At 41.0% G+C, this 27,190-nt stretch overlaps 1 protein-coding gene across 2 annotated transcripts in view; it reads right to left on the bottom strand.

The window, feature by feature from the left end:
• The window catches only part of pawr (PRKC, apoptosis, WT1, regulator), a 75,328-nt gene that overhangs the window by 7,093 nt on the left and 41,045 nt on the right, over positions 1 to 27,190 (bottom strand). For both annotated transcript variants that reach the window (XM_061714248.1, XM_061714249.1), the window contains exons 3-5: positions 14,835 to 14,960; positions 8,628 to 8,662; positions 3,169 to 3,295 (exon numbers count right to left, since the gene is read on the bottom strand). In XM_061714248.1, the coding sequence (XP_061570232.1) occupies positions 3,169 to 3,295; positions 8,628 to 8,662; positions 14,835 to 14,960 (288 nt within the window). The remainder of the gene's footprint in view (positions 1 to 3,168; positions 3,296 to 8,627; positions 8,663 to 14,834; positions 14,961 to 27,190) is intronic.

Raw genomic sequence — 27,190 nt, 5'->3', positions numbered from 1 at the left:
CGCAGCTGGAGTGACATAAATGGGATGTGGTTCCCTCCTGACAGACTAAAAGACTGGGTGCAAAGTATAAACACATCAGAGTAATTGCTATTTCTTCATGATGAAAATAAAAATCAGCAGGGTTCCTCCTTTTTAGCTCAGTTTTCTTTATGTAGCAGGTACAACTTAAATTGTTTTTTATACTAATCAATAGTCAGGGGAGAGTAGGGAAGAAAAAAAACACTTAAATAGACATGGAGTCATGTCTAAAAGGAAGTATATGATGTGTTCTTTCTAAAGTTTATACGATGAGGTATATACAGCCTCTGATGACCCCACAGCACATGCCATATTACACCATGTCATTTATGTAAATGACTACGCCAACATACAGAGGGAGTGTGTGAAAAACTAAGAACATCCCATAATTTAGGAGCTTGCTCAACCATCTTGAGCAGGAATAACTCGTCACAAACATTACTATGGGGTAATTTGGTTCATCTTCTTTACAACATTGGCCAGGTCCACTCATTAACTGCAAGGTGCTTTGATACAAATCATGAAGCGTCCACTACCGTGCTTGAGAGCAGGTATGAGGTCTTTGTGCTGATTTACTGGGTTTAGCCTTTATCAAATATGGTGCTGTGCATTAAGGCTCAACATCTCCACTTCTGTCTGTCCAAAAGACATTTTTCCTGAATGCTTGTTCAGATGCTCCATTTCAAATTCTTTTTCTATACTGTATAGATCATATAAACCTTCCCAAACTGATGATAAGCAGCAACTGCTTCTCTAAGATCATTACTGATGTCCTTCCTCCATGGCACTGTGTTAGCAAACGCCTGAATGCTGCAGATTACCAAAACTGATTTTACACTGCTGCTCAAAATCTGTGATGATAAATGTATCAAGTGCTTCTCATTACCCGTACCTGGGCTCTAATAATCCTCTAATAATTCCCGTGGAAGGAGTAATGGCAGACTTCGTCTTCCACACACTGCTTCCACATTTTTGCTTAGTTTTTATTCAATAATGAATGCCACAATGTTGTAATTTATGTCTTCCCCACCTCCCACTCCACAATGACTTATTACGGAAAATATCACATGACTCTAAAGATGCTTTCTAGATGATTGATCTTGGTTTCTAAATATAGATGCAAGTTTTAATCCCTATTGAATTTCCTCTCGAGGGAACCTAAACAAAAACATCTCTTGTAGTTGTTTTAAACAAATTGAAACGAGGCTTGCTTCTTCAATCTAAATCGATCACCGGTTGATGAGACACAGCTCCTCTTTCCATCTGAGCCGAGGTTACTTAGTTTTAGAGAGCAGATGGACTCAGTATTGTCTAAGGACAAAAGGTTGCATCCTGGTCTCTAAGAGGTTTAGCTGAGACCAATCTCATATGTCTGACCATATCTGACATGTCTGACCGTCTGTATCAAACTGGAAGGACGAGCCTGCACATAAATAATAGTGTGAAATACCATTTCAAAAAGCATTTTTAGTCCCATTTGACCCAAAGAAACACCTCAGGCTCAAATCAGCTGGGTCACGGCACTATTCGCTTTAAAAACCTTTGTTTTTTTTTTCTCCCCAAAGCCACCCAAGTAACATTTGATTCTGAGCCCAGTTTTTGCAGTGGGAGCAGCGAGGTCGAGTGTCTGATAGCGGCGGTTTAGAAGGAAAAGACATATCTGCACCGTTAAAGGTCATGTCTTCAACATCATAGGCAAAAAAAAATCTGCTGGAGCAAAACTGCAGTTTCCAGACAGAAGATCAGAACTTTGGCAGCTGCAAAAAAGACTGAATTATGTTTTTTATTAAGCCTCCAAATATTCTCTAAGAATCCGGTGGCTCTCGGTGCACTAAAACACAATTATGTTATTGTATTGACATAATATTCACAAAACAATATGTATGAACTTACAATTTGAGTAAATTAACAGACTCGTCTACATTTTCAAATATTTCAGGGGAAAAAAAGCACTTTAACCTGGAGTAAGTTGTACATTTTAGTTTATTGTATGTTATATTTAGTCTTGAGTTCAATTCAAAGATAAGAATTCACCTACAAAACCTTAAATCTTATTTATTACAGCTGGACGTCTGATTAAGAGAAAGAACCAGAAAAAGTCAGAGATATAGTTGCCAGATGTTCAGTAAATATTGAGTGTTTGACAGCAAAAGACTTGGAGGTTTCTCAAGAACAACGGGTGCTGACCTTCACCCAGCAGGACGGCAAAGCAACCTGCCAACACGCGTGTTGATATTCATCTAGAGCACAATCCAGCCCGGCCTCCGAGCAGATGCTGACATTTAACTGCCTTTATGTCCATGGAAGAAATAACCTATCTTAAAGAAGACGTATTATGTCCTTTTTTTCCACAAGTTCCCAACATTTCCTGGTGCGTTAATGAAGGGTTGTGACTTGTTTTGGGGAAAATACCACAGAGACTGAACCACGCCTTCGTTTTTCAACTTAACTCCACCTGCGTTTTGGGGATCAGTGTTAAGCGTTGCACTTTCATGCAACCCCTGATGCACATTATTACGTTTGAAGAGCTTACAGGACCTAGTTCACACTATTGCACCTTAGACTGAAGGAAAATAACTCTCTCTTATCTGTTTCTGCCAAGGACAGTTGGGACTGACCCTAACCATAACCCTTTTCTTGGGCACGATCATGATGTGAGACATGTTCTTGTGTTTTCCCACATTTTTAAAACACTGCAGACTGTATAATCACACAACCTTCTAACTGGGAAGAAAAAAACAAGGCAATAGGACGTCAGATTTGCTAATCCCGAAACAGAGCACTTTTAAAGTATTATTTCATTCCTTCTCAAGTTAAGCAAACTACAGCGGATCACAATTTGGTGTTTCCTCCACCCAGTTGTGAAGTACAGCGAATGCAGCACAATTTGAAGATGTGTTTGGTGGTCATGTGAGGAGATAAAGAGTGATTCAGTGTCCTTTCAGACACTGAAACTCCACACCTTTACAGAAAAGATGACTTTGCTTATATGTGTCCTTTAAGGTTGGATTTCATGAACTCAGATAATGAAAAAAACTAACATTTAGTGATACAGTGACAGCATACTCCTGTAAAACACCTCCACATTTACTTGTGCTCAGGTGATGAAAATGTAACCAGCAACCCGCTGTAACACCTGGGTCTACGTACCTTCTCCAGCTCCTCCAACCTTTTCTCCAGACTTCCAGGTACTCCAGCTTCCCCATCTCTGCCATGACGGCTGTGCCGCTGCCTGCTGTTCCCGCCGACCTCGTCCTCGGCACCCGGTCCGGCAGAGCTGCAACAAGCAAACACAATTCAAGCACAACCCGGTACGAGTTAAATATTCCCTGAACTTCAAATTAGTCACGAGTTGTAACAGCACTGACATTTATGTTTCAGTTCTCTAATCAAAACGTCCAGGGCTGTGTTCACACAGAGGCTTTTTGAAGGCACGAATACTAACCACATGAACAAACTTCAATGGGACAGCCGTCATCAAAAGAACAGGTGGGAATATCTTGCATGGGTTTGCCCTTTCAATTAGGAAAGCATTATTAACACTCCTCCGCCTTTAGTCCTTTAATGACAAAGAGACCAGCAAGAATGTGCAACTATGGTTCAAAAGGGATTTTGATGAAGAAACTATTTATGTATTACAACTTCAAATAGGCTCAGAAATGGCATTGGTAAATGTGCGTCCCTGTTCTTAGGGTGCTGGGAAAAAAAAAAAAAAAAGGATTTCAAGGTTTTTGAAAGCAGCTCGAGCAGAACATTAACCTTATCTCCTTTTCATTTTCACTTGCTGCTTAGAGACCGAGGCAGCTGGTAACGAATATTCCTGCGCAGTTTATTTTCCTTACTGACCTTATTCGTACAATTATTGATGTGGAAACTTGGACAGAACTGCTATCCCTGCACACCGCGACGGCTGCAACTTCCATGCCCTGATAGTAGCAGACTATGACACGTTTATAAAATCTCCCTGACGGAGAATCGAATTACCGGGGAGTCTGCAGGCTTCACTGAGCTTGCTGAAGGGGGCTGTTGGCATATTTCTACAGCTGAAATAGACAGGAAGCTGCTGGCAAGACCGAGAACAAAATACTCATTTGTACCATCTGCACTCTTTTCAAGACCTGCCAGATATGATGTCCTCATTATCAGACAATTTTACAAAGTACTTTAACAGAGATTGTGGTGGCCACAGTTAGAAAGCCACAGAGCTGTCATAACATCACAATTATTTGCTTTTTTTGTTTTATTCAAATAATCTTGCACATCTACCACATAACAAATAACTTTGAAAACACTCAGTTTGTCAGTTGACGTAATAACAGCAACTACAGATGCATCAGTTTGAATTTCCCTTAAGAATTTTAAAACTTATACCTCAAATATCCCACCAGCTTATTTCAGTTATTCCAAAAATGACAAACGTTTCAGTTCAGTGGTTGTTTCCATATTTCCTTCTCTCTGTTGTTTTTTTTTTTAAGGTTTAAGTGTTCATCAGCTGCAGAGATCAGGATTTAGTAATGTCTAGATAGCAACTTTTGTTTTTTTGGGGGTCTGAGAACAATCTGGAAGTTCCCAACCATTAGATATCTGATCTCTGTAAATGCAAACCAAAGCTGCTTCAATGCGTCCTTTCTAATTTGTCTTCAGCGTAGGATACACTGGACCATCCCTTGTGAAAAAGAAAGGACAGAAATGTCATGCCGCAGCAGGATGATGAATCTTAAGCTACTTTCAGACGCAAAACAGGTGTATTTCACCAAAGGCAAACTCTGCAAGTCCCGACTGATGTGGAACTGCACATTTCAAAGTAGGCCCAGCTCTCTCCCCCACTGCTATCTGGATCAAGAGAGGTCGAGACAGATGCCCTTTCCTCCGGTGATAACAAGCAGAACTGTTGACCGACTGACCCACTTCCCTGGTGCAGGTCCCGCGGGTCGGCAGCTCTTCCGGCAGCAGTCGTGGACATCCCGGCGGCTGCTGTCCCAATGAAACTCTCCCTCTGTTACTTCTGTCATGATAATCACTGATGTCTTGATTGTTTTCTTTAATTGATTTAAATTCAATAATTACTAGCAATTTGCCTCTGCAGAGGCCCCGTTTGAGGTGATTCAACCATTTTATAGTCGATGACTGCATCAGCATCACTAATCTGTAGAGAAACATCTTCCTCAGTACCAGCAGTCGTCTTCCTGTCATGTTTCTGGTGTTCCTGAATGACTGCTCTGATGAATTCTGGTTATTTGTGTGACACTTCGCACAGCAACTTTTATTAGACTCACATTTAACTGATCATGAATCAGTCTAGTGGAAATGGATTCAGCTTATAACATATAATACTAATATAATAATACTATCAATCCCAATTATTTTGCAGTGTTTCCCCCCCACACTGTTGTAAATTACCAACTTGTTGCAATTAATAAACACATTTCCATCACTGTACAGTAACTTCATGTCATGCATTTTAGTGGCACCGGAGAGGAGAATCACTTCCACGAACTGTTGAACTTCAGAAGATTATTTGAACAAGTCATTTCAATGACGTTCTCCAGACACTGTAGCTACATCTGGTATCAGTCATTTCAAGTAGGGGATACGTTTTGACTGACAACTCGTCTAAGACAACATATAACCCCAAAACCCCGATCCCCACTTCTTTATCAAGTGTGAATGTACTCATAAATGATTAATTAGGACTATAATAGAAGCATAAAATGAACAGCAAGAGGAGTAATTGTTTATGTTAATTATTTGTATGACAGTTATTAAATTACTACTTTCAATAGTCTTCTTCTGGGTCTGGTAAAATGTCCCAGTGGTTGTCTTTTTTCCGTTTACAATTAATTATGATGCTGAACTTTTACAGTTTGGAGATTTATGTTCAGCAATTCCTAATTTTCCTGCTAACACTTTAGGGATCATCTGTAATTGGAAGATTGCCAAACAGCATCAATTCATCCGATTTGAAAACTAGAAAATAAATTGCCAAATAGCAATAAATGTTTAAATATTCAAACCTTGAATTGCTGCCTGTTTGCATTTAAATTGGGTCTTTATCTTTCCTTTTTTGAACTGCCGAGGCTACAGTCTGATTCGTCACATAGATGCGGTGGCCATGTTGTCGTGTACGTCAGCGTTTGCAGAAGCAGGAGTTTATTTTTGCTCCTTCCTGCAGAGAGCCAAACATTGCAGTGGTCATTGCTTTTGATCAAGAGAGAGTCCTTGAAGCGCTCTCCTTGACGCTGCCTACACTAAGATGAACTGTGTTTCATTTGTCCCTCTCATTGTGCCTTTTCAAGGATGCACTTGGTTTATCAGAACGAACACAGCCACAAGGACACGTGCAAAGTGTTTTGCCATGCACGCACTTGCATACGTTTCAAATTTACATAATACAACGGCACATCTTGTGCGTCTACATCGTTAGCTGATGTCCCTGGGACACACACCCCCACACACTGGTACTACAGGATGCACAGCAGGTGCTGAAGCCAAGCTTAAACATCCATGGCCTCCAGACTAAATATCACACTGCGGCCCATTAGCGCCCTGCAGGGCGAGGTCTGGAGGAGAGTCTGACTGAGCCAATCAAACGCTCTTGGGAGCCTCAGCAGGAAGGAGAAGCACAAACAGGAGAGCCAGTGACAGCAGCCGCCACAGGTATAACAGCTACTCTCCACACACTCAATAATCAATACAGAACAAACCAAATCTTCTGTCAAAGCTCCACCACAGAGAGCAGAAAACTGATTTACAACCTGCCTAACGCTGATACATACCATTACTCAAAACAGTGAGGAAATGTGTTTCCATCCAGACCTGAAGTCATCCTCAGTCGTCTCAGTGACTGCTGGGATTATTATAACATTATACAACCCTTATTAAAAAACGGTTGGGATGCTGCGTCAAACGCACAACAAATGCATTGATTTGCAAATCTCATAAACCCACATATGATTCGTGAAAGAAGACAGAAAACATATCAAATGTTTAAATTCAACAAAATATATGATTTAAAGGGGAAAAATAAGGGACTGGTCAGAGTTAACCTTTCCTTTCCAAACGTGTCCGCTACCCGTTCCACAGCCACTAATATAAGACGTTTGAACTGATATTAAGATGAATGATCCCTGTATTCTCTTTAGAAATTGTAGGTGTAGCCTTTTTGCACAAAAGTGAACCTCTGATAATCTATATTTCTGAGAGACATCAGTTCTGTCAAAAGATTGTGTGTGTTTATCCTTTAGAAGAAGTGTAATCTGAGTCAGTGAGCTAGGACGTACAACAATGACAGTAGTTACAATGCTAACAATGAACCGATACCCAAAACCCAGGCATCAAAAAGAAAATAATGGGACTGAACTTTTCTACTGTTGCCAGTATTTGAAGTGGTTCACAAACACACTTAACCGTTGTGCAAGAATTTTGAGCAATATCCGTTCATGTCTTAGGACGACTTTGTAGAAATGTTTGAATCCACTTCTAATGTTGACTTATGCAGTTTCTGGAGCGGGTTTCTGTGAGGAAGTTTTAAACATTTAAACAAACATTCGCAATACTTAATGTCCCCCTTTGACATGTAAAACAGCTGTTTCTAAACATAAAAGTAAACTAAATAATGAAAAAATGAAAAAACTAAAAATTAAATAATGCTTAGTGCTATATATTTGCTTTTCTGTAATATTGCTTTATAGGACATTGTGTGTAAGTGCTGCAAAATATGAACCGTTAAAACCACCAGGACATGGTGTACGCATGAATAAATGACCCTTTCAAACCTGGAACCATATATATATATATATCAAAATAAATCAAAACGCAACTCAAAGATGCTTATTCAAAACACTTCTAATAGCAAAACAAGTGCACTGAGAAGACAACTTGCTTAGATGTTTAGTTTAAAAGGATGAATTAGAGAGAGATGTGGCTGCTCTTTCCACCTGGCAGGTTGCTGAACTGCAGAGCATCCAAGTGCAGCCGGAGCGGCTGACGGGAGCAGCAGCCGGAATCACGTGAACAGACTGAATGTCAGCTGGTTGTTGCGGCCGAATCTATTCGGCCGCAACAGCTCACTTGGGATGCAAATAACGTAAAACAACTACACGATGAGGCATGATAACTGGGTGAAAAATAAAGGAGAAAGGGTTCGTCTTTGGAAAATATCACATGAAACGTACAGTAAACACGACTTCTTCGTTAAGCACAATGTTGTGGTTGCTGAAACGCAGACTGTAAAATATAAATGTCGGCCCAAATAGACCAATTTGTGGGTCATTTGACTTTTTTGTGAACTGAAAACACCACAGGAATTATCCATGTTTTTACTTTTCAAAACAGTCTATTACCTCCAACACTCCATTCAAACTTCAGCAGGGAAGTGACGGCCTGAACCGCGTGTCACAGCTGCAGGTATATCGACTACTGTTCAAGACTTGAAACATAACAGCAAGAAAGGAGCAGCACTGAAGGAAAAACCAACAGCGAGGCTCTGAAATCACTTCAGAGGAAACGTGATCAGGCATTTAACAAATCTATCTGCTGTTTCTAAACCAGATCGGTCTGTTTTCTCCTCGTATTGATGCTGGAAAATCTATTTTTAGTGAAGATCTCACCTTTTGTGGCGACTACTTCCAGATCTGGGGGTCTCCTGAAGAGAGAAGAGAGAAAAAAGAAAAATCCCATTATTTTTTTACTGAATCAACAATGCTTATAGATGCCATTTAGCTTAGTAAGTCAACACAAAACAGTAGAGATCTGCAACATGAGAGAAATGTATCAGGAGTAGCATTTCTAGAAAGCCTCTAGGTTGTGCATGAAAGTTTAGGAACGGAGGCTGCTGAGCTGATACAGATGAGCTTTGTTGCATCTAATAGTTCACTGGGAGCTCTGTAGCCTCAAGTGCTGAAAGGCAATTTTGTTTTGCAACATGGAGGTGGATCTTATTTTTTCTTCCATTATTATTTGATCTACAGGTTGTTTAGATGTATACAGAAGTGATGCTCCAGTATAAATGCCGTTGGTGAAATAGGGCTTCATCAAAAAAAAGAAAAGAAAAAAAAGAAGTGTCTCACGGGATCTGAGATGAAAACCCATCTCCTCTTTCCTGAGGTCCTGTGAAGTAAACGGTTCCTGGTTTGATTGAGGAGTCGAGATTCTGCCACAATCTATCAGTCAGAGCTCGGCTTTAGCATCACTCTTTGCAAACAGCAGTCTCTCCATCTTACTGACGAACTGTCCTCTACCTGCAGAACAAACCTCTTCTACCTACAGTTTGCAAGGGTAGAGGCGAGTAAGACGGCAGCATGTAGCAACACTGTGTATTGCGGTATATAATAATACGTCGAAGAATCAGGCCCATGTGACAATTAGAAAGAAAAAACGTGTCTCATGACTGTTGGAGATCTTTGCTCACAGACATGGATTTAGTCTCAGGCAGACAGATGGTGCTGCTCTACAAGTTTACGGCAGGCCACATGCAGCCAGGGAGGGAACCCATGAAGTTCAATGAATATTAGACATCTAACCAGGAACTTAGTTTAGAAAATGTCTGCAAAATATGAGGAAATCAGGAGTTTTAGAACGCATGACCTCTGGATTAAAACATATTCAGAAAATCGGTTTCTGACAAAAAAAAAAAAAAAAAATTTTCATGAGTAATATAAAATCTAATTGCCTCCTATGTTTTGTCACATCTGAAAGAAAAAAAACCATTAATGAACACACTGACTGAATTAAGACACCTATTAAAACCCAATCAGTCACACCTACTTGACTTCTGGTTTACCGGTTTATCAGTTGTCCACTTCATCCACTTAAGGAGCAGAAACTAAAAGTGTCGGCTGTAGATCTTTCCCTTTCACTATTTTAAGGTACATAGCCTTGTTAAAACGTTTGATTGTTCCAAAACCGATTAGCCAGTCTGGTTCAGACGGTTCGTGAGTTATCGCAGATTTGACAGGAACTTGTAGGAAGTATGTCCTTAAACTGCTCTAATCTACAAACACGGTCACAGCCAGGTCATTTCGATAATGATTAAAGCAGTTTTTAAGCAGAAGATGAAAACAAGCAGACTTGAAAACAAGCAGACTTTCGATAATAATGAACATGCATTACAAAAATACAACCAAATTGTGAATCATATTTATCTAACTAACTAAATATATATGTACACGTACACACACACACACGTACACACACACACACACGTACACACACACACACACACACACACACACACACACACACACACACACACACACACACACACACACACACACACACACACACACACACACACACACACACACACACACACACACACACACACACACACACACACACACACACACACACTACAGACCAAAAGTTTTGACACACTTCTCCATTTGTTTGAATGAGAAGGTGTATCCAAACATTTGGTCTGTACTGTATATTTTATTGAATATACTATTATAATATTGATAACTGAGATTCTAATTTAAGCTGTATTTTTAAGTAACCTGATTTTAAGTAATGAACCTGTAACTTATCAGAGGCAAAAAGCCAAAGTGAGGGTTCATGATTACAGAGCGGTTCTCTTAAAATGAACTTATATTCAGTGACAGTTGCTTTGTTGAAAAAGAAAAAAGCACTGATCCAAAATCCAAATCCAAAGTCTAAAAAGCCAAAGAGAAGCTGTAAATGACTGTGCAACTAACTTCCTACTGACAGGTAGAGAGGGAAACGAGGGGGCGTGGCTTCACCATGGGTGATAAAAAACACAGACTGACCGAATTAAAAAGTTGGTAAACCACCCAGTCCTAACTCGGGGTATAAATAGACTAACTCCATCCCCCGGCCACTGATGTGTAGCCAAAAAAGAAGGAAAATCACATGTTTCTAGAAAACCCGCCACAGCACCTTTCAGGATCTCACACTGTGCACCATCTGCCTGAGGTAAGAATCTGCGAGACAAAGGTGCAATTTGTGTGCTGCTACTTCACAGCACACAATAAAAGCCTCTGTAACTTTATTTATCAAGTTTAATCTTAGCTGACAGTGTCTATAAACCCCCGCAGTAGAGCTCAAGAGTTTCTGGGAAAACAGAGAAACAAATATGTAAAAAAAAAAAAAAGAAAAAAAAACGACAGGGAAAATTCTTTTTGATGGACGTCTCTGTTCTCTTTTTATAGCACACCACATAACTTTAAATGTGCAGTTAAACTCTCCTGTCTAGCTTGGACAGATGACCTGGCGTGGTCAATCTTTTATGAGTTGACAGCTCATTAAATTCAAAGATCTCCAAAGGTTTGCGATCTTCGGCATTCCATCTAGTTGTCAAACAGCACGCCACTCACACTCCCGATAAAGATCACAATTTTACTGGAGGCATTCAATAACTCCATGAGGGAAATGCTCAAATGAAATGCACGCCTGGCATTTTAAAGATGCACAATGGCTTCTGGGCGAGCAGATAACTCCAGTATCTTGTGAAAGTAAAAGGAAGGAACGTGCATGTTTTAAGTGAAAGCATTTGGAAATTCATTGTGGCATTTATTCCTGCTCTCTACATGTTCCTCGTGATCATTTTAGGCTAAGATTATACCTATACTGCCTTATTGCTGTACAGTTTGAGGCCAGTTGTGGAAATAAATGTAAATATGCCAGACTGGGAGAAATTGAAGGTGACCGTTACAGTATATTTTAGCGTTCATGTTTCAAGTATTGTTTCGTCTCTCATCAATCAGCTGCTTTTTTGTTCCCGTCGAGGATAGCTCTGGTGTGCTTTAACCGGCTCGTATATCGGTAATCCTCGAAATCCTGAATCAACAGAGGTGTGAATGTGATCAAATATTGTTTCAGGAAGCAGAGCAGCTGCTGCTCCCGAAGGAAATGTCACATGAGCAATTCCCTTGTTGTGAGCCAAATACGCTCTGCATCAGATGGTGTTCGAACTGAGGGGGGATGATTAAAAATGCAGATGAGGCTTATCCAAAAAAACAAAAAGCAAAAAAGAACCCCACTAAATTTAGAAGTTCAGCCGTTTATTTTCTCCAGGTGAAGGTGAGGCGGACAGAGACCTGGCGCCACAATAAAAGCATATGATCCTGAAGAATGTTGCATATGTTTCTGCCTGCTGGATCACTGAAACAGGTTTCCTGGTAGAACTCTCATACCAGAGGGAGGCAAGGCCTGAAAACCAGGACCACATGCCTGCAGAGAGGCATCAGAGCCTGCACTTATCAGATACACATGGAGCGCAACTGTTTATGCACACTCTGATAAAGAACACTGAACTGAATGTACACTGGAACATGTGGGGGGAACAAAGGTGTAATTTCATAACTTTATACTCTGTCATCTCAGATGGAGCTTCCATCATGTCTTAAGCAGCTGTTTTTATTGGAAAACGCACCTGGACAGATAGGTATTAGCCAGTTGGCAATTCAAAATGTTAAACTAGATTTCTTTTGAAAACATTTCTCGTCTAGACAACTTCATACCAGCTAGTAGACCAGCGCTGTATTTCAGTACACTTGCCAGGGCTCGTCTCCTGATGATAAATGGAGCCTGAGAGGAATAGTTATTTTTTTATTCAAAAAAAGAAAAGAAAAGAAAAAACACAATATGTTTTTATAGATGTCTGACAACTAATACAAGACTGTATTACTTCTATTTCTAAGCAAGCTGGCACAGAACACCAGCAGAATAAAAATATATCTTTTATAGGAGTTACAGTGAGACATTTGATGAGAAGATCCTGCACAGCCACATCTGGGATGTGTTAGAGTTAATATAGAGGTGGTAAGATTAGATTCAGGGGGCATTTACTCCTCCGATGATGGGCCGAAGATCTGCTCTCTACCAAACCAGATGTGAGGCAAAGCTACAAAAGCTACATGCACTGAGCTGTTTTCTGTTTGTGTACACATATTTCATGCAGATATGTAAAACTGTGAACGCTAAACCCCCCCTCTCCTTTTTTTTTTTTTTTAAAGGCCACATCTCAGCAGGTGCTGTCACAATCTCCCTGTTAGAATGACATTTGTGTACGCATTTCATACACAAGCTTTCAGTTTGCGTAAACAACCTCTGACAGTTTCAGACCAAAACAAAATAAGTCTGCTGATGCACAACAGCCAATCCATCTGGAATGAGACTCCCGGCTTCATCCGCAATCCAGCGGAGAGTTGTTGCAGAGCACCAGAGACGTCTGATGTTCTCTCAAATACCACTTTTCATGTCAGCCAGATTAGTCTTTTTTTAATTCTTCAAAAGTCTAATAGCAGGTTTTGCCATCACTGTTACGCATCTGGAGGCGTTTCAAACCCACTCTGGTCTGGTTTCTTCTCGAAAATCTCTAAATATGCATTTGAAGTGGCTTTAAAATAACTACTCTCCTGGTCTAAATAATAATACAAATAAATCTTAATTAGATTTTTGCTAATTCATCTTATGTTTTCATTTTGCAGCTTGTGCAAGATTTATTTGGAGGAACCACAGTCTGTCTGCAAGAGTTCAGTCCCTTTACATAAACACAGTATTACTTGGCCAGATTAAAATGTTCATTGTGTCGTACGCTCTTGAGAACCAGACACCTTAAACAAAAAGCAGACCTGAACAATGGCTTCCAAATGAAGTTTGATGAATGTGGCTCTTCACTCTGTTGAGCCCGAGCTCCACGCAGCCATGCGGCCGTTTGTCTGGGAACACTGCGGACCATTATTCATCTTGTGCTAAAAGACTCATTTCTCAGTTGTGAAAAAAAAAGAAAAAAGAAATCCTACAAATCCCATTTCCAGAGAGGTATTCTGGCCCCTGGCTGGGGGCGACCAGTGCACCTGTACTGAAAAAAACATTTTGTGACCAGCTTTATCAGAAAATCATTGATCAGGTTACAAATATTGAATTACAGAACTTGGGTCTTTCAAAATCTTTAGTGGATAACGTAGTGAAAAGAGGGCGTTTCTGTACGTAAAAGGCAAGCATAGACTGCTGCTGGATGTGAGGAATGCTTGAGCCCTCCGGCGACACTCTAAACATCACATACAGTATAGCAATGATAGTTTTTGCTGGTGCGTTTGATGGTGTGAAAGAGCATAAGTGCCTGTGAAAAGTATGAACAAATCATTAATGCGGAATCAAAGCTTTTAGCGAGACAAATCCTTCCATCGAGTTATGGTTATTTCATTTGGACGACCACCGACTCATTCAGCAGCTTGGACAGCAGTGTGGCTAAATAAACTAGGAGTTTGCACATCACTGGCCTCCCTGCAGCTCAGATCTGTCGCTTATTGAAAATGTCTGTAGCATCATGAAGAGGATTTAAATTTAAAATTTAAATTTAAATAGACAGCTTCTCCATGCAACACTACAACCACTAGTATATTTACTTCTCAAATGATTAAAAAGCGCAATCAAAGAAATGCACAAAGTAATTGCACAAATGCACGAAGAAATTGCACAAATGCACAAAGAAATTGGGCGAATACATTGAAAAAATATCCTTTTCAATTTTGACCACGTAACAGATTGTTCCTTTTTATTTTATTCTTTAGACTTTATTTCTAAAAATGGTGGCACTTATGAACACATGGACAGCAGGTAGATATAACAGCATTTGGCATGTTTGTTTTTGGTTTAGAGTAAACTTGTTAGTCATAATTGAATCCCGTGTCATCTCGAAGTTTTGCACCGCTGCAGATTTTCACACAAATTCAGCTGAGGAGCTCTGCTGGCGTCTCTCTGTGCAACAGTGCCTCTGTTTGGCAGCTCTAGTGAAACAATCTGTAACAAATAAAGTGGAAGACGTACTACCCCCGAGTGCTGCCACGTCTTACCAGTAGGTGGCCGGTGACAGGGTCGGCTGTCATGGACTCATTCTGGAAAGTGTTGGCCTGAACCAGCTCTTCCTCGTCTTTCCTGTTCTTCTCCCCTGTGTCGTCATCATCCAGCTCATCCAGGCTCTGAAATAGTGAAAGATCAAAACTAAATTTAGTCAACAGGGTAAAAGGAGTTCATTCAAAGTATAAATGCTGACAAATAACCAGCTAACATAGAGGTACCAGGTTGAGGCAGAAAATAAAATAACACCCGCAGAAGTAAGGTTAGGAGCCTTTTCCAAACTTTTCAAAAACTTTTATCAACACTTATTTAACCAAGGAGTCATAATAAACATGGATAGCACTTTGCAAACCTCTTAACATGGATAGAATTTTGTACCCCATTTGCAAAAATAAGTTGTTAAACTGTTAAAAACGTAAAATCCCCCCCTCCTTTTGGAAAAAAAAACATGGTGTCAGTAACACAATTCAAAAAAGAAAAAAGAGGAGTTTCTTTTTCACCTCCTCTCTTAACAACACCGTTTGGGTCGTTCTGAGAGATGAAAGTTTTCCATTCGTTACAGCTGAAAGGCTCAGTCCATTTTTGTCATACTTTTTATTGCACCAAATGTTTTCAATGAGTGACGGTAGACCAGCGTTTTACCGAGACTTTTACAGAAAAACCATGCTGTTATAGTGTGTGCAGGATGTGATTTGGTATCGTATTGCTGAAATAAACAAGATCTTCACTGAACAAGACATTACAAAGACAACAGCATATGGATATCAAAACTGATACAAATCAGTGAGTATTAACAGTGACTACGTTTACATGCAGTCAAAATTCGGGTTATTGCTAATATTCCGGTTACTGAAACATTCAGAATATTCCGTTTACATGTGTGAGCAAACAGGGTTATCCCTGTTTACATGGTAATTCATCATTTGGGATATCTGAATCAAAACAGCGACGCGCGGAGAATTTGATGACGTCATTTCCACTTCTTCTTCCTGTATCTAAATCAAAACAAATGCTGCTTTGCGCAACTTTTCGCTCACCTTCTTGTGAATCTTGCTATCCCCGTACTTTCTACCGTCTACAAATGCCAAAACGTTCATATCCTTCATTACATTTATGAAGTGATTAGTCTCCTCCTCACTCCAAAAGTGATCTGGTCTTGCGTTTCTCCGTGTTTAGAAGAACTTCCTGGACTCAAAAGACCAGGATTCCTTGTGAACAGAGCATGCGCAGAATTCATGTTCCGTTTGATCGGGATATCCCGTTTGGCGTTTACATGACCGAATATTCTGATTAGAAAAAGGAGTAACCCAGGGGTCATATTCGGGTTTTTAAAAACTGGAATATGAGCAAATTCGGGTTATTCAAATTGGTGTTTACATGGCCGTGCAAATTCGGGTTATTGCCAATATTCGGGTTTTAAAAGGGTTATTGACTGCATGTAAACGCAGTCAGTGAGTATTAACCGTGATTCCAAAATGCAGTTTTGGAACTGTCTCCCCATCGGAAGATGGATGATTCCTCCCCTCTTTAACGTGGAGGATGCAGTGCCCATGATTTACAAAACAGAATTTCCAATGTATTTGAAAATTGGACACGTTTTCACTTCACATCAGTTCATCTCATCCTAAATTTGCTAATGTGGTTTTCAAAAGGTTTCCTGGGACAGAATTGAACCCGTTTTAAACCATGTAAATTGACCTTCTTCTTCAAAGTGTTATTATAGTTTTAATAGCAACTTCTGTTTCGTTTTCATACTGTGAGCATAAACCAGATCAAATTCGTTGCTACTTTTTAAACGTGACCCCACACCCAAACGTGAACATACTTTCCCCTTTACTTTCTACCCTGGTGACTTCAGTGAATGCAAAAGCGGTTTTGAGCTCTTAGCTCAACACAACCTCTCTCCTCTTAATCCTCACGAGACATGCCTGCATACACTTCCAGGAATCCCCAAGGAGCTGCAGCTCCAACGCTGCCCCAGCACCAGATGAACTTTGGTATGGCAACAGGAAAACTGTCTGCACAAGGGCCTTTCACCTCCTGGGGACAGTTGGAGGGGATTTTCTGACCAGTGGAATGTCCCTTGAAAATACAATAAAAGATATGTATAAACACACAGAGAGCAAACATCCCTTTGACAGAGGAGGAGTGGGTTTTATTACTGCGATCTTGGACTTTTCCTGGGAAAGCCTCACTCCTTCTAATCTAGATTCTTTCCTTTATCTTGATATACGGCTCCAGCTTCCTATTTACATTACTTTCCAGTGAACAGCACCACAAAGTTACTGGCTTCATCTGTTGAGATCAGTGAAGAGCCGCTGCCTGAACCGAGCGCTGCGTTAGGACTGATGCTCGGACTGTGACGCGAGGCAGAGATTGAGGCCAAACTCCCCGAGGAGCGCAAATGCAAACTGGCCTTTCCTGATTCACGCCGCAGGGTCAACAAAAGATGCTCCATAGAGCCTTCAGTGGCAAAAATAAACTTGCGAGGGTAAGAAGAAATTTAGTCATTTGCGAGGCCTTTCCTGCCAAACGGTTTATCACTTCTCCTTGGGGAAACGGCCAGCTCCTTTTTTTTCTTTGACTCTCGCTCAGATTAATGCTGGCACACTTCTCTCCTCCAATTCAGTCTGCTCTTCATCTCTCACGCGTACAGGAGTGGACAAGTCTGCAATAAACACTCATTTATGTCCGATTTTCTTTAAGAATGGTGTTTTCGCACCAGACCGCGCTTTGCAAACATCTTGAACTTTTAAATGAGTACAATTAAAGTACTCCCACACAAGCCAGCGCCGCTTTCCTGTAGCTATTTATACTTCCTAACATTAAGACCTTGAGAGCTGTGGGAAATGAGGGGTCTTTTTAAGGGGTTTTAGGGGTTTGTATTGCCGACGCAGAGACAAAGGGAGTTATGCGGTGACTAAGCACTCTGCTATGCACAAACTTCCCTGAAATGTAGAATAGGGGATCCAAAAGTTTGTTTTGGATAGAAATGAAGTCCATTTCGCTCCGTAGTATTCCAAATTACATAGCATTTCCATCTGGTCCAAGTAAAGGAAATCTGTTACATCCATATAAGGGATGTTTCTGCTGCTGACTTTATCAAAATATGTGTTTTTTTCTGGGCGCTTTCTTACCCTGGGCGACTGAAATAACTAGTGAGGGGTGAACGTGCGAAGCTCTGAAGCTTCAAAAAAAGGTTTTCAGATTTCAGGATAGAGACAAAAGAGCTTTTTTTTTCTAAAACAAACACTATTTGAGCCTACAGCACTTGTCAGCTAATGTTAGACTATTCATCATTAATTTATTTGTATGTTTTATTTGAATCTCCCATCTCATCTGGTTTATATTTTATGAATTTCCAACAGGAGGAAGGTCAGCTTCTCAAAATACTGTTGAGAGCTAAGAATGACTGCAAAGAGAGTGCAGACATATGTGGCTGTTTTTCCCCCAAAAGGGTCATTTTAAAGTCTCTTATTCTCAATCTTAATCAGGTTTGAAGAGTTACAGTTGCCCAGCTGTGACCGACTACGTGCGATGAAAGTCACATTTATACAGCACTCCAGCTTTCCTATTCATTTCGGCATCATGTCATTACTGGGAAACTGTGCATCATCATAATCTATAATGACCATTTTCCATCGTCTCAAAGTTTAGATAATGCAGTAAGAAGTCAGTGCACATAAGGACAAAAACATCAGTTCCTGTGATGATGATATGTGTAATGTGAAAAAAAAAAAAAAAAAAAACTCTCTTCCTGTTTACACAAGGGCCAAGTGTCAGGACCTCACAAGAGAGTTTACTTAAGCGAAGCAAGTAAAACATGTACCCTGCTTCGCTACGGCCTCAGTACCCACACCCATCAATCTACACATGAAAAATTGAAGAAGCTGCATCCGGAGGAGATCTTCACGGTCTGCTGGAATGTCTGTTGTCGTTGGAAACTCTCTTTGGGAAGGAAAACGATAATCTGTTTTGAAGCTCCAAGCTCCAACTCTGGCTGTAACCGCGCACCGTCAATGTTCTGGTATTTGAATTTGAAATGACTGATAGTGCTGCTAAACCACTTGTTTATCTATATCTATAAATCTGTATGTGTGTATGTGTGTGTGTGTAAAATAGTAGAAAATAAGAAGGCAATTTTCAATAAAATGATGTTTTAGATGAAATGCAAATTTCAAATTCAATTTAAAAGATTTGGAATATTGATACGATTACTACATTTTTTAAGATAACCATATAGAATTTAAACCTCTTAACAGATGCAGTGCATTGTGTACATACTTAAAACTATGGTTTAACACCACGGAATGAAAAGCTATGAGATCGGTAAATAAAAACACTGGACTGGCTCAGAGTTGAAGCTTAACATGCACTGTCTGTCAAAAAATAAATAAAAGTCACTTAGATTTCTTTGATTGCAGCTTTAGTTTGATGTGGCATCCTTCCCACAAGCTTCTGCTATCTCACAACATTTAATTCCACCCAGATTTGCATACATTTTTCACCAAGATCTTGTATTGACAACGGAAAGTCGGACCGCTGCACAAAATCTTCCCCAAAGATTCTCAATAGGGTTAAAGTCAGGACTCTGTGATGGCCAACCCATGTGTGAAAATGAGGTCTCATGCTCCCTGAACCACTCTTTCACAATGTGAGCCCGATGAATCCTGGCATTGTCGTCTTGGATTATCCTCGTGCCATCAGGGAAGAAACAAAAAAATCCATTGATGAAATAACCTGGTCATTCAGTGTATTTGGGTAGTCAGCTGATATCTTTCTTTGGACTCATGAACCTCGACCTGCCCAACTGCAGCAGGCCCTGATCCTAACACTGCCCCCACTGGTCTGTACGGGAGACACCAGGCACGATGGAAGCATCACTTTATCTGCCTTTCTTCTTACTCTGATGCCCCGATGATTCTTGAACTCTGGGTAAATCTGGACTCAGACCACACAACCTTCTTCCATCACTCCATTTAGCTTCACTACTAAGTGGTTTTCTTCAGACTTCACAGCTGTTTAGTCCCAATCTCGACTTCTCTTCACATTGTGTCTGAGGAATTGCTCTTACTTTCACCATCAAAACCCAGCTATGAGTTTTACTGTTGTTTTTTAATCTTTTGATTTCACCAAACGATTTTTTTCCGACTACATTTCTTCCTCAAAGATGATGGTTCCGACTATCCCTCCAGTTTCTAATAATGCGTTGGACAGTTCTAAACCCAATTTTAGTAGTTTCACAATCTCCTTAGATGCACACCAATAATTGGACCCTTCTGAAACAGATTAACATTTTTTCCACAACTTTTGTCTTCTGACATGGTTGTGTAAGAAATGAGAAGCTATTCACTGCATCAGTCAGGGTTAAATAACTTGTTGCCAGCTGAAACATAATCAGCCATGCAGTAATTATCCAATGAAGGGCTCTTATGTATTTGCTTAGTTAAATTCATAAACTGTATATAACAACAGAGGAATGGTGGTTTCTGAAGACCGGTTTTGAAGCCCGTTTTTCTTCATTTTGGGCGTAGCCATGTTGCCTCGGAAGCCGACAGCGACACACCCACTGCATATCAATCAAAGTTAGTTTGGCTCCCAGCACCTGCATGAGCCTCAGTGCGGAAATAAGATGGTTGGCGCTTGGTTAAATCCAGGTGGTGACTTTTCTTTTTTTGATTTTGGAGAGGCGGTATATGCAACAGCAACGGGGGTGAAAAAGACAAAACTGAAATGAAATTGATGAAACAAAAGAATGACAATCTTGATTTCTCTTTCAATAACAATTTTGAACATTTAACATGAATAAATCCATTTCACACAAAGATCACTTGTGAATGTATCTGGCTTAGTTGGTTGTAAAAGTGTCTGAAAATGTAGTCAAAGATAATTCTCCTGTTCAAAAGAACTTTTTGTCTACACTGTTGGCTGCTGTTGTACACACACTTGATCCTCAGATTGATCTCTAAACAAGCAAAGGGCACCTCCACTGGAGACACACGCATACAAAGGGCTTCATTAATTGTTTGCATTAATCACTCGTCATTGGCCGCAGTGACTTCATTAAGATGATCTATTAGAACCACTGGCGCTGATCACAGGGATGGCAGAGATGGAAGTGAGGACGTCCACCCAGGTGCTGCTAGCTGATCTACGTGACACTACAGCCAAGGTCAATGCCTCAGGTATCCCACCTCTAAGCATCGCAGAGGTGCATTGCACAGCCTAAAAGGTTTGTGAGAAAATCAACATTGATCTTCAGCTAAAACAATCCTGCAAAGAAAACTTGCATTATCTAACACCAGCTGTGGCCTCTAACATAAAAATAATAATACTATAATAAAAGATACAGGTCTGTCAGAACAAGATATCTAGAGTTGGAAAGAATGCATTGCCTGATTTCACTTCATTTAATAAAACATTAAAGGAAAGTCTGTGAGACTCATTCTCAAAGCAAAACTAATAATTATCCTTGACCTCTGTTTAACCAGCAACATCTTTCAAGATCAAAATCTCTTTCAAGCCAAATCTGCAGTATATTTATCTTACATAGACCATCACATTACAAAAATTCATAGATGGAAGTAGCAAGAGCAAAAAAAAAACTAACGCTGAACATTTTTGCACATTTTTCATCACATTATTTAGGATTTACCACAACTGGCAAACATAGTTGGACCTCAAAAATCTGATTTTTTAGGTCCTTTTTCATTTGACTCAAGTCACAAAAATGCACACCAGGGTTTTCTGAAACAAGGTTGTTTGGGAACAGCGAGTCAAAAAAGGTACATGATATTCTCAATAAGCGAAGTCCCAGGCTGGTTTCCCTAAAAAGGTCAATTTATTTAGTGAAATGCTTTTAGTTTTTGGCTTTGAATTCAAGTCTTCCACAACCCTCACTTCCACTCCAAGTTAGGCTACAGTATTTTAACCGACAGTGAACCAGACCTCAGACTTCACATAGGGGTTCAGCAAACAGAAAGGTTTTCGGCATACAAACCACATGGGGTCTCTGGCTGAGACTGCTGACCCAGAAAGCAGCGTCGACATTCCTCTGGATGTGTCAGACTGAACCCAAAGCCCAAGGACGGGCCAGCTGGGCTCAGCAGGACTGGGCAGACATGTTTGAGTGTCTGCAAGGGTTTAAATGCATCTGCGGGAAACGGCTCCCGATGTGCCTACAATTTTTGCCAAACTTGTTCTGTGGTCCAATAACCTCAATGTAGGGTTGGAGCAGAGTAGCAGCTTTAACTGAGCTTGCAAGAAGTCTGAGTGATTATGTGGATGTTCGTAGGGGGGGATTTTAAACCTCTTTTTAGTCTGTATGAATGAGACTTTACACTCAAAACCACAGACCTCCACAGACGACCACAGTCCCTGCTAAACCCCCTACTCACTCACATTGAACTGAAGAAGCAATCTCCCAGCAGAACTGGACTAAATCAGGAACTACTGGAGTTTCAATGTCTACTTCTATGTTTTCAGATATGCAGAAAGACTTTGGATGGCTGGAATTAGTTATTTTACTTCCATGTTCTCAAGTTAAGTTATTATGAAAAACATGTTTTCTCTTGCTTTAACATATATAAAGTGGTCTCCCCTCAGCCTGCCAACTCAGAGAAGGAGGAAATCAACCAAATTCTGCAGTGTCTGTACAGCCGCCCAGATGAGCCATCCAGTGTGATGTGGCTTCTACGAGCCGTTCAGATTCTGCTCCCGTTGTTACGTAACGACAACAGCAATTTACGTCGGTTGGCCTCCGATGCGTGAAACCACGGCCACAACTAATTCTGGCCGGAACAACAACAACAACAACTCCGCCAGCCGGACCATCCGCCATTTTTCCGTAGAGGTGTATCGTAGCTGTTTGAGCTAGACATGCGAATTGCTCTGTTGTTGGATGTAAAAACCAACACAAATGTCTTTATTCTGTCCCAGCTCCAGAAGACCAGAGGAGGCTTTGGTTGAGTTTTATTTTTGATAGCAACGTGCCGGCTACGTTGCCTGCTAATTTGTTCGTGTGTCCTAACCACTTTACCTCGGGCTGTTTCAACAACGAGGGACAGTACAAATTAGGTTTTGCATCGACACTTACCCTCATAAAAGCATCAGTGCGATGCTCTGCCCAGAGCGAGGCTTTGTGCCCTCCCCTGCTACGCGTCATTCAGGCAGCCAATCAGCAAAGTGTCTCAATATCATAGCCTCCCCGGCCACTCAGAATCCCTCATAGATAATGAGATTAGACTGGGATGCTGCAGACATGGCTCAGAGGCTGAATTTCTAATTTATTTAGCAAAATTATTAGATGCCATAATAGGTCTCCTTTAAGTTCCAAGAATCTGAATTTACACCATCTTTGTGTAGACAGTGACTTCTCGTCTTATTCTGATGGTCCAACATCATTATTTGCCTCAACAGTTAAATATCCTGTTGCGATATTTTAAAAAGAAACAACAGCAGCAAAACAGCTATGAGTTTCGAACTCTGTACGCTCGGATCTTTATTCTATTAAAGTTAGGGTCCACTAAACCTATCAAACATTTCAAAAGTTTCGCTAATGTTTATCACCACATTCGCAGTTGATAACATTTGTAAAACAGATTATTCACTACTTTGGAAAGTGATAGAAAGTCTAAGCTTAAAATGAATCATTTTAACACGTTCACTTGCATGTACCTTTAAAGAGTTAGCTTTTCCACTTTCCACTGTGGTTAAAAGATTTAGACCTGACCTACCTACATACCCAAAATAACTATTACATTGTATAGCAGAGATATGGGCACATTAATAGACCCCTTTTTACTGGATGAGGATGATGGTATTCCTCCATTTTCTTTCTTTTTTTTTTGGGGGGGGGGGGGGGGGCAGTACTTCTTTAAGGGAAATAAGCCAAAACATACATTTTGAGAAATATTGAAATGCTTTCATGGGAAATTTTACAAACACAACTGGGTAACCTTGAGAAAAAAACCTGGCCTCTCCCTCTCTACTGTGCTTCAGCACATGAAGACCAGTAACCATGGCAACCAAACAAGTATGTCGTGACTTTTTATGTTTTATGCAAGTTTTCACTGAGGTGAGGTCGATTCTTGCAAATCCAGGACATTAACAATTTCAGAGAATATTTGGAAATAGTTTTTTTTTCATGTTGCCATTGTTCATCTTTACCTCGTTATACCCTGGAGCCCCCAGTACAGGGGCCAAATGTCCTTTAATAACATAAACCTGGGATTAGGACGGGCATAAAATAATTGTATACCACACTTTTATTTATCAGCTTTCATCTATCAGCTACAGCAGGCTACACAGAAACTGGTTAACTGTGTAGGTGGAGTTCAAGTAACCTTAAATTCCCTATGGCCTGAAAGAAAAGAAGTCTACTACTGTACAGGCTTCTTGTTTACATTAAGTTATTCATTGTGATAGTGTAAGTGAGAGTGGCGCCAGAAGGCGACTAAAGCCCTTCTTAAAATGTCCTTGCTGCTTAAGAATCTCCACCAGAAGAGTGGAGGAGCCAAAGCTGACTGAAGCTGTTCCTGTATCTCCAGAGAGCCTCTCCAGCCCATGTACTACCTGCATGTAGAGGTATCTATATGATATACTGCATCATGGCTCTGCTTTTAAAGATGTATATGGATGAAACAGCTCTAAAACTTGGATTACAATACATGGGGTCAGTGGAGAACATCAGACACTCTCCTCTGCTTTAAACAGGCTTACTGCTGCCCCATGCTGCAACGCTGACCATCAGCAGACCATAACAGTCTTCCAACTGTGACCACTCCACATGCACAAACTGGAAGGATTTAAGAGTATCTGTAGTTTACCCAGCTTTTATCAACACTGCTGGCAGGGTAAGTACTCAACTGAATATCTATCCAGTGAGTCATGATATCCATCTTTAAAAAAACCTTTTATTTATCCTGCCAGCATCTGGGATGAAAAAAAAAAAAAAGTTGTTGCAAATTCGAACCAGAATCCAGCTGTTGATGAGCTGTAGTGTTTATTGCGGCAATATAATCAAGAAAAAGGGAGAAATTAACAACCACAGAAACGAGTAATATGAAAAAACTGGTGTTAATGCGACAAAATTATTCAAGAAAATAGGAGAATGGATTACAATATTTGTAGCTGGATGCCAGTAAACATTTAGCTGGTGTCTGAAATAATAATCCAAAAACAAACCACTCATTCAAACGCCACATGTTCCCGAGTCTTAGCTGTGCAGTCGAAGCTCATGAGACAGAAATTAACAAAGTAATACCGACAGACACCTGGCTCACATGCAGTCCCATGTGAGTAAAAAGATCTATTTATACTCTTTTTGGGAATGAACACGAAAGAGGTTTCTTTTCTTTCATTAAACCTACATTCTTTGTTAGGTTAGTAGTTATGTACTCGCCTCCAGGTATTAACACTGCCATGCCAGGAAATAGAAAACAGGACCGTTCTGATATGTAAAAGGCTCTTCTTAATCTTTTTTTTTATGCTTTTGCTCAAGACTAACTGATTAAAGATGCAGATATGCCTCTAAATGGATGAGATGCTTCATGATCTTAATGCAGCATTATAAAAAAAAATGTTCTTATGTAACTGTTCTGAACTGACTAACCAGCACCAAGGGAGAGGTTCAGATTTCTCAGGCATATTTAATGAATAAAGACTGTATGCAAGTGAAATATTGTTTTCTTTCCCTTTTTATCTGTGTAGCTGTAAACAGATGAATTGAAAATGAACTCAAGTGTTCACACACAGGAAATGCTTGTACTATACATGACATTATTATCCTGTTATTACTCTACTCTAGAGAGAGACCTTGTCAGAGCTTTTGCTCGTTCCGCACATCACTGACAAATTAGACGGACTTCACATTAATGCCAACAAGTGGCAACATTATGCTGTTTTCTGTGCAACTCACGGCCTCCGTGTGTTTGCAACCCAGTCTTCAAATTAGCTTCAAGTTGAACAATTAGTTCCTAATCCATCATGTTAAATATTTTGATGAGCCCACTTTTAAAATAAAGACCCCAAAAAGGGGGAAAATAAATAAATGACGTACTTCTAAGTACACGATATACTACCATCTAGGGCTGGGCGATATATCGAAATAGGTGAATGGATGAATGAATGGGATGCCTGGGTCTGGGGCCCTCCGTTGTCGGGCCTGCGCGGGTGTCGCCTTGTTGGGGGGTTCCCTCTCTCCGGGCCCGTCTCCGGTCCCCCCCGCTGCCTCTACGGCGGGGCGCCCCTCTGGTCTTGGAGGGCCACTTTCGTGGGGGACGGGTGCGCCTGCCCGCGTCGGCGGCCGGGGCGGCTCTGTCTCTCCGGGCAGGCTGGCCCCCTGCCGGGTGGGGGTCGTTGGCCTGAAGGGTGAGGGCCTCCTGGCCGCGTGTCCGGCCCGGACCGGGTGGCCGGGGATTGCCTGGGTCGCGGTCCGCCGCCGCGGGATCCCTGGCTGCTTCTTTCCGCGCCGTGGGGGCCCCGCCCGCGGGCCCCCTCGGCCGCCGCCGGGTGGGGGGGGGGGCCTCGCAGGCGGTGGGTTGCCTCCCTCCTACTTCTCCCCTCTGTGGGGTTGCCGGTGGCCTGGGTTCCGGGCTCTTCCTTGTCGGCCTCTGGTCTCGCGGGTGGCGGGGTTGCTCCCCCCCCTCCCCCACTATAGATACACTTCAGGTGGAGCTTTGTTTGGTTTATTACACACACACACACACACACACACACACACACACACACACACACACACACACACACACACACACACACACACACACACACACACACACACACACACACACACACACACACACACACACACACACACACACACACACACACACACACACACACACACACACACGATCATATACATACACACACACACACACACACACACACACACACATACACACTGGCTTGTTCACCTGCATGCTGGCTCTCTAGTTTTTGGGTTTAGGTAGCGGTAGCGATAGCTTAGCTCAGACTGCGATCAGATCTCAAGATTTAGGTCGATTGCTGTTCGTGTTTTGGATGGCTCCGTGCCGGTTTCGTGCTTTGTTTGTGGTTTTTTGTTGCAGATTTCCAGTGCTTGACGTGTGTCTCCGCGTGTTCCTGCTTCCTGGATTGGCAGTGGATGTCGTCACCCCCCCCCCCACCCCCTCCCCCCCCCAAAAAAAAAAAAAAAAACACTGGGTTTGTATGTGTATATTTATGTATGTGTACGCATATGTGTGCGTATATATATGTATATATTACATATAGTAATAATGCACATATATACACTTTTGGTTTCTACCGTCATGGTATCAATCAATAATATGTGTGCAGACAAGGTAAAAAAAAAAAAAAAAAAAAAAAA

Source organism: Cololabis saira, chromosome 23 (assembly GCF_033807715.1).
Source record: "Cololabis saira isolate AMF1-May2022 chromosome 23, fColSai1.1, whole genome shotgun sequence".
In the NCBI taxonomy this organism is placed as follows: Eukaryota; Metazoa; Chordata; class Actinopteri; order Beloniformes; family Belonidae; genus Cololabis; species Cololabis saira.
Note: the sequence above shows the minus strand (reverse complement) of the source record. Positions and strands in the feature narration are given on the sequence as shown.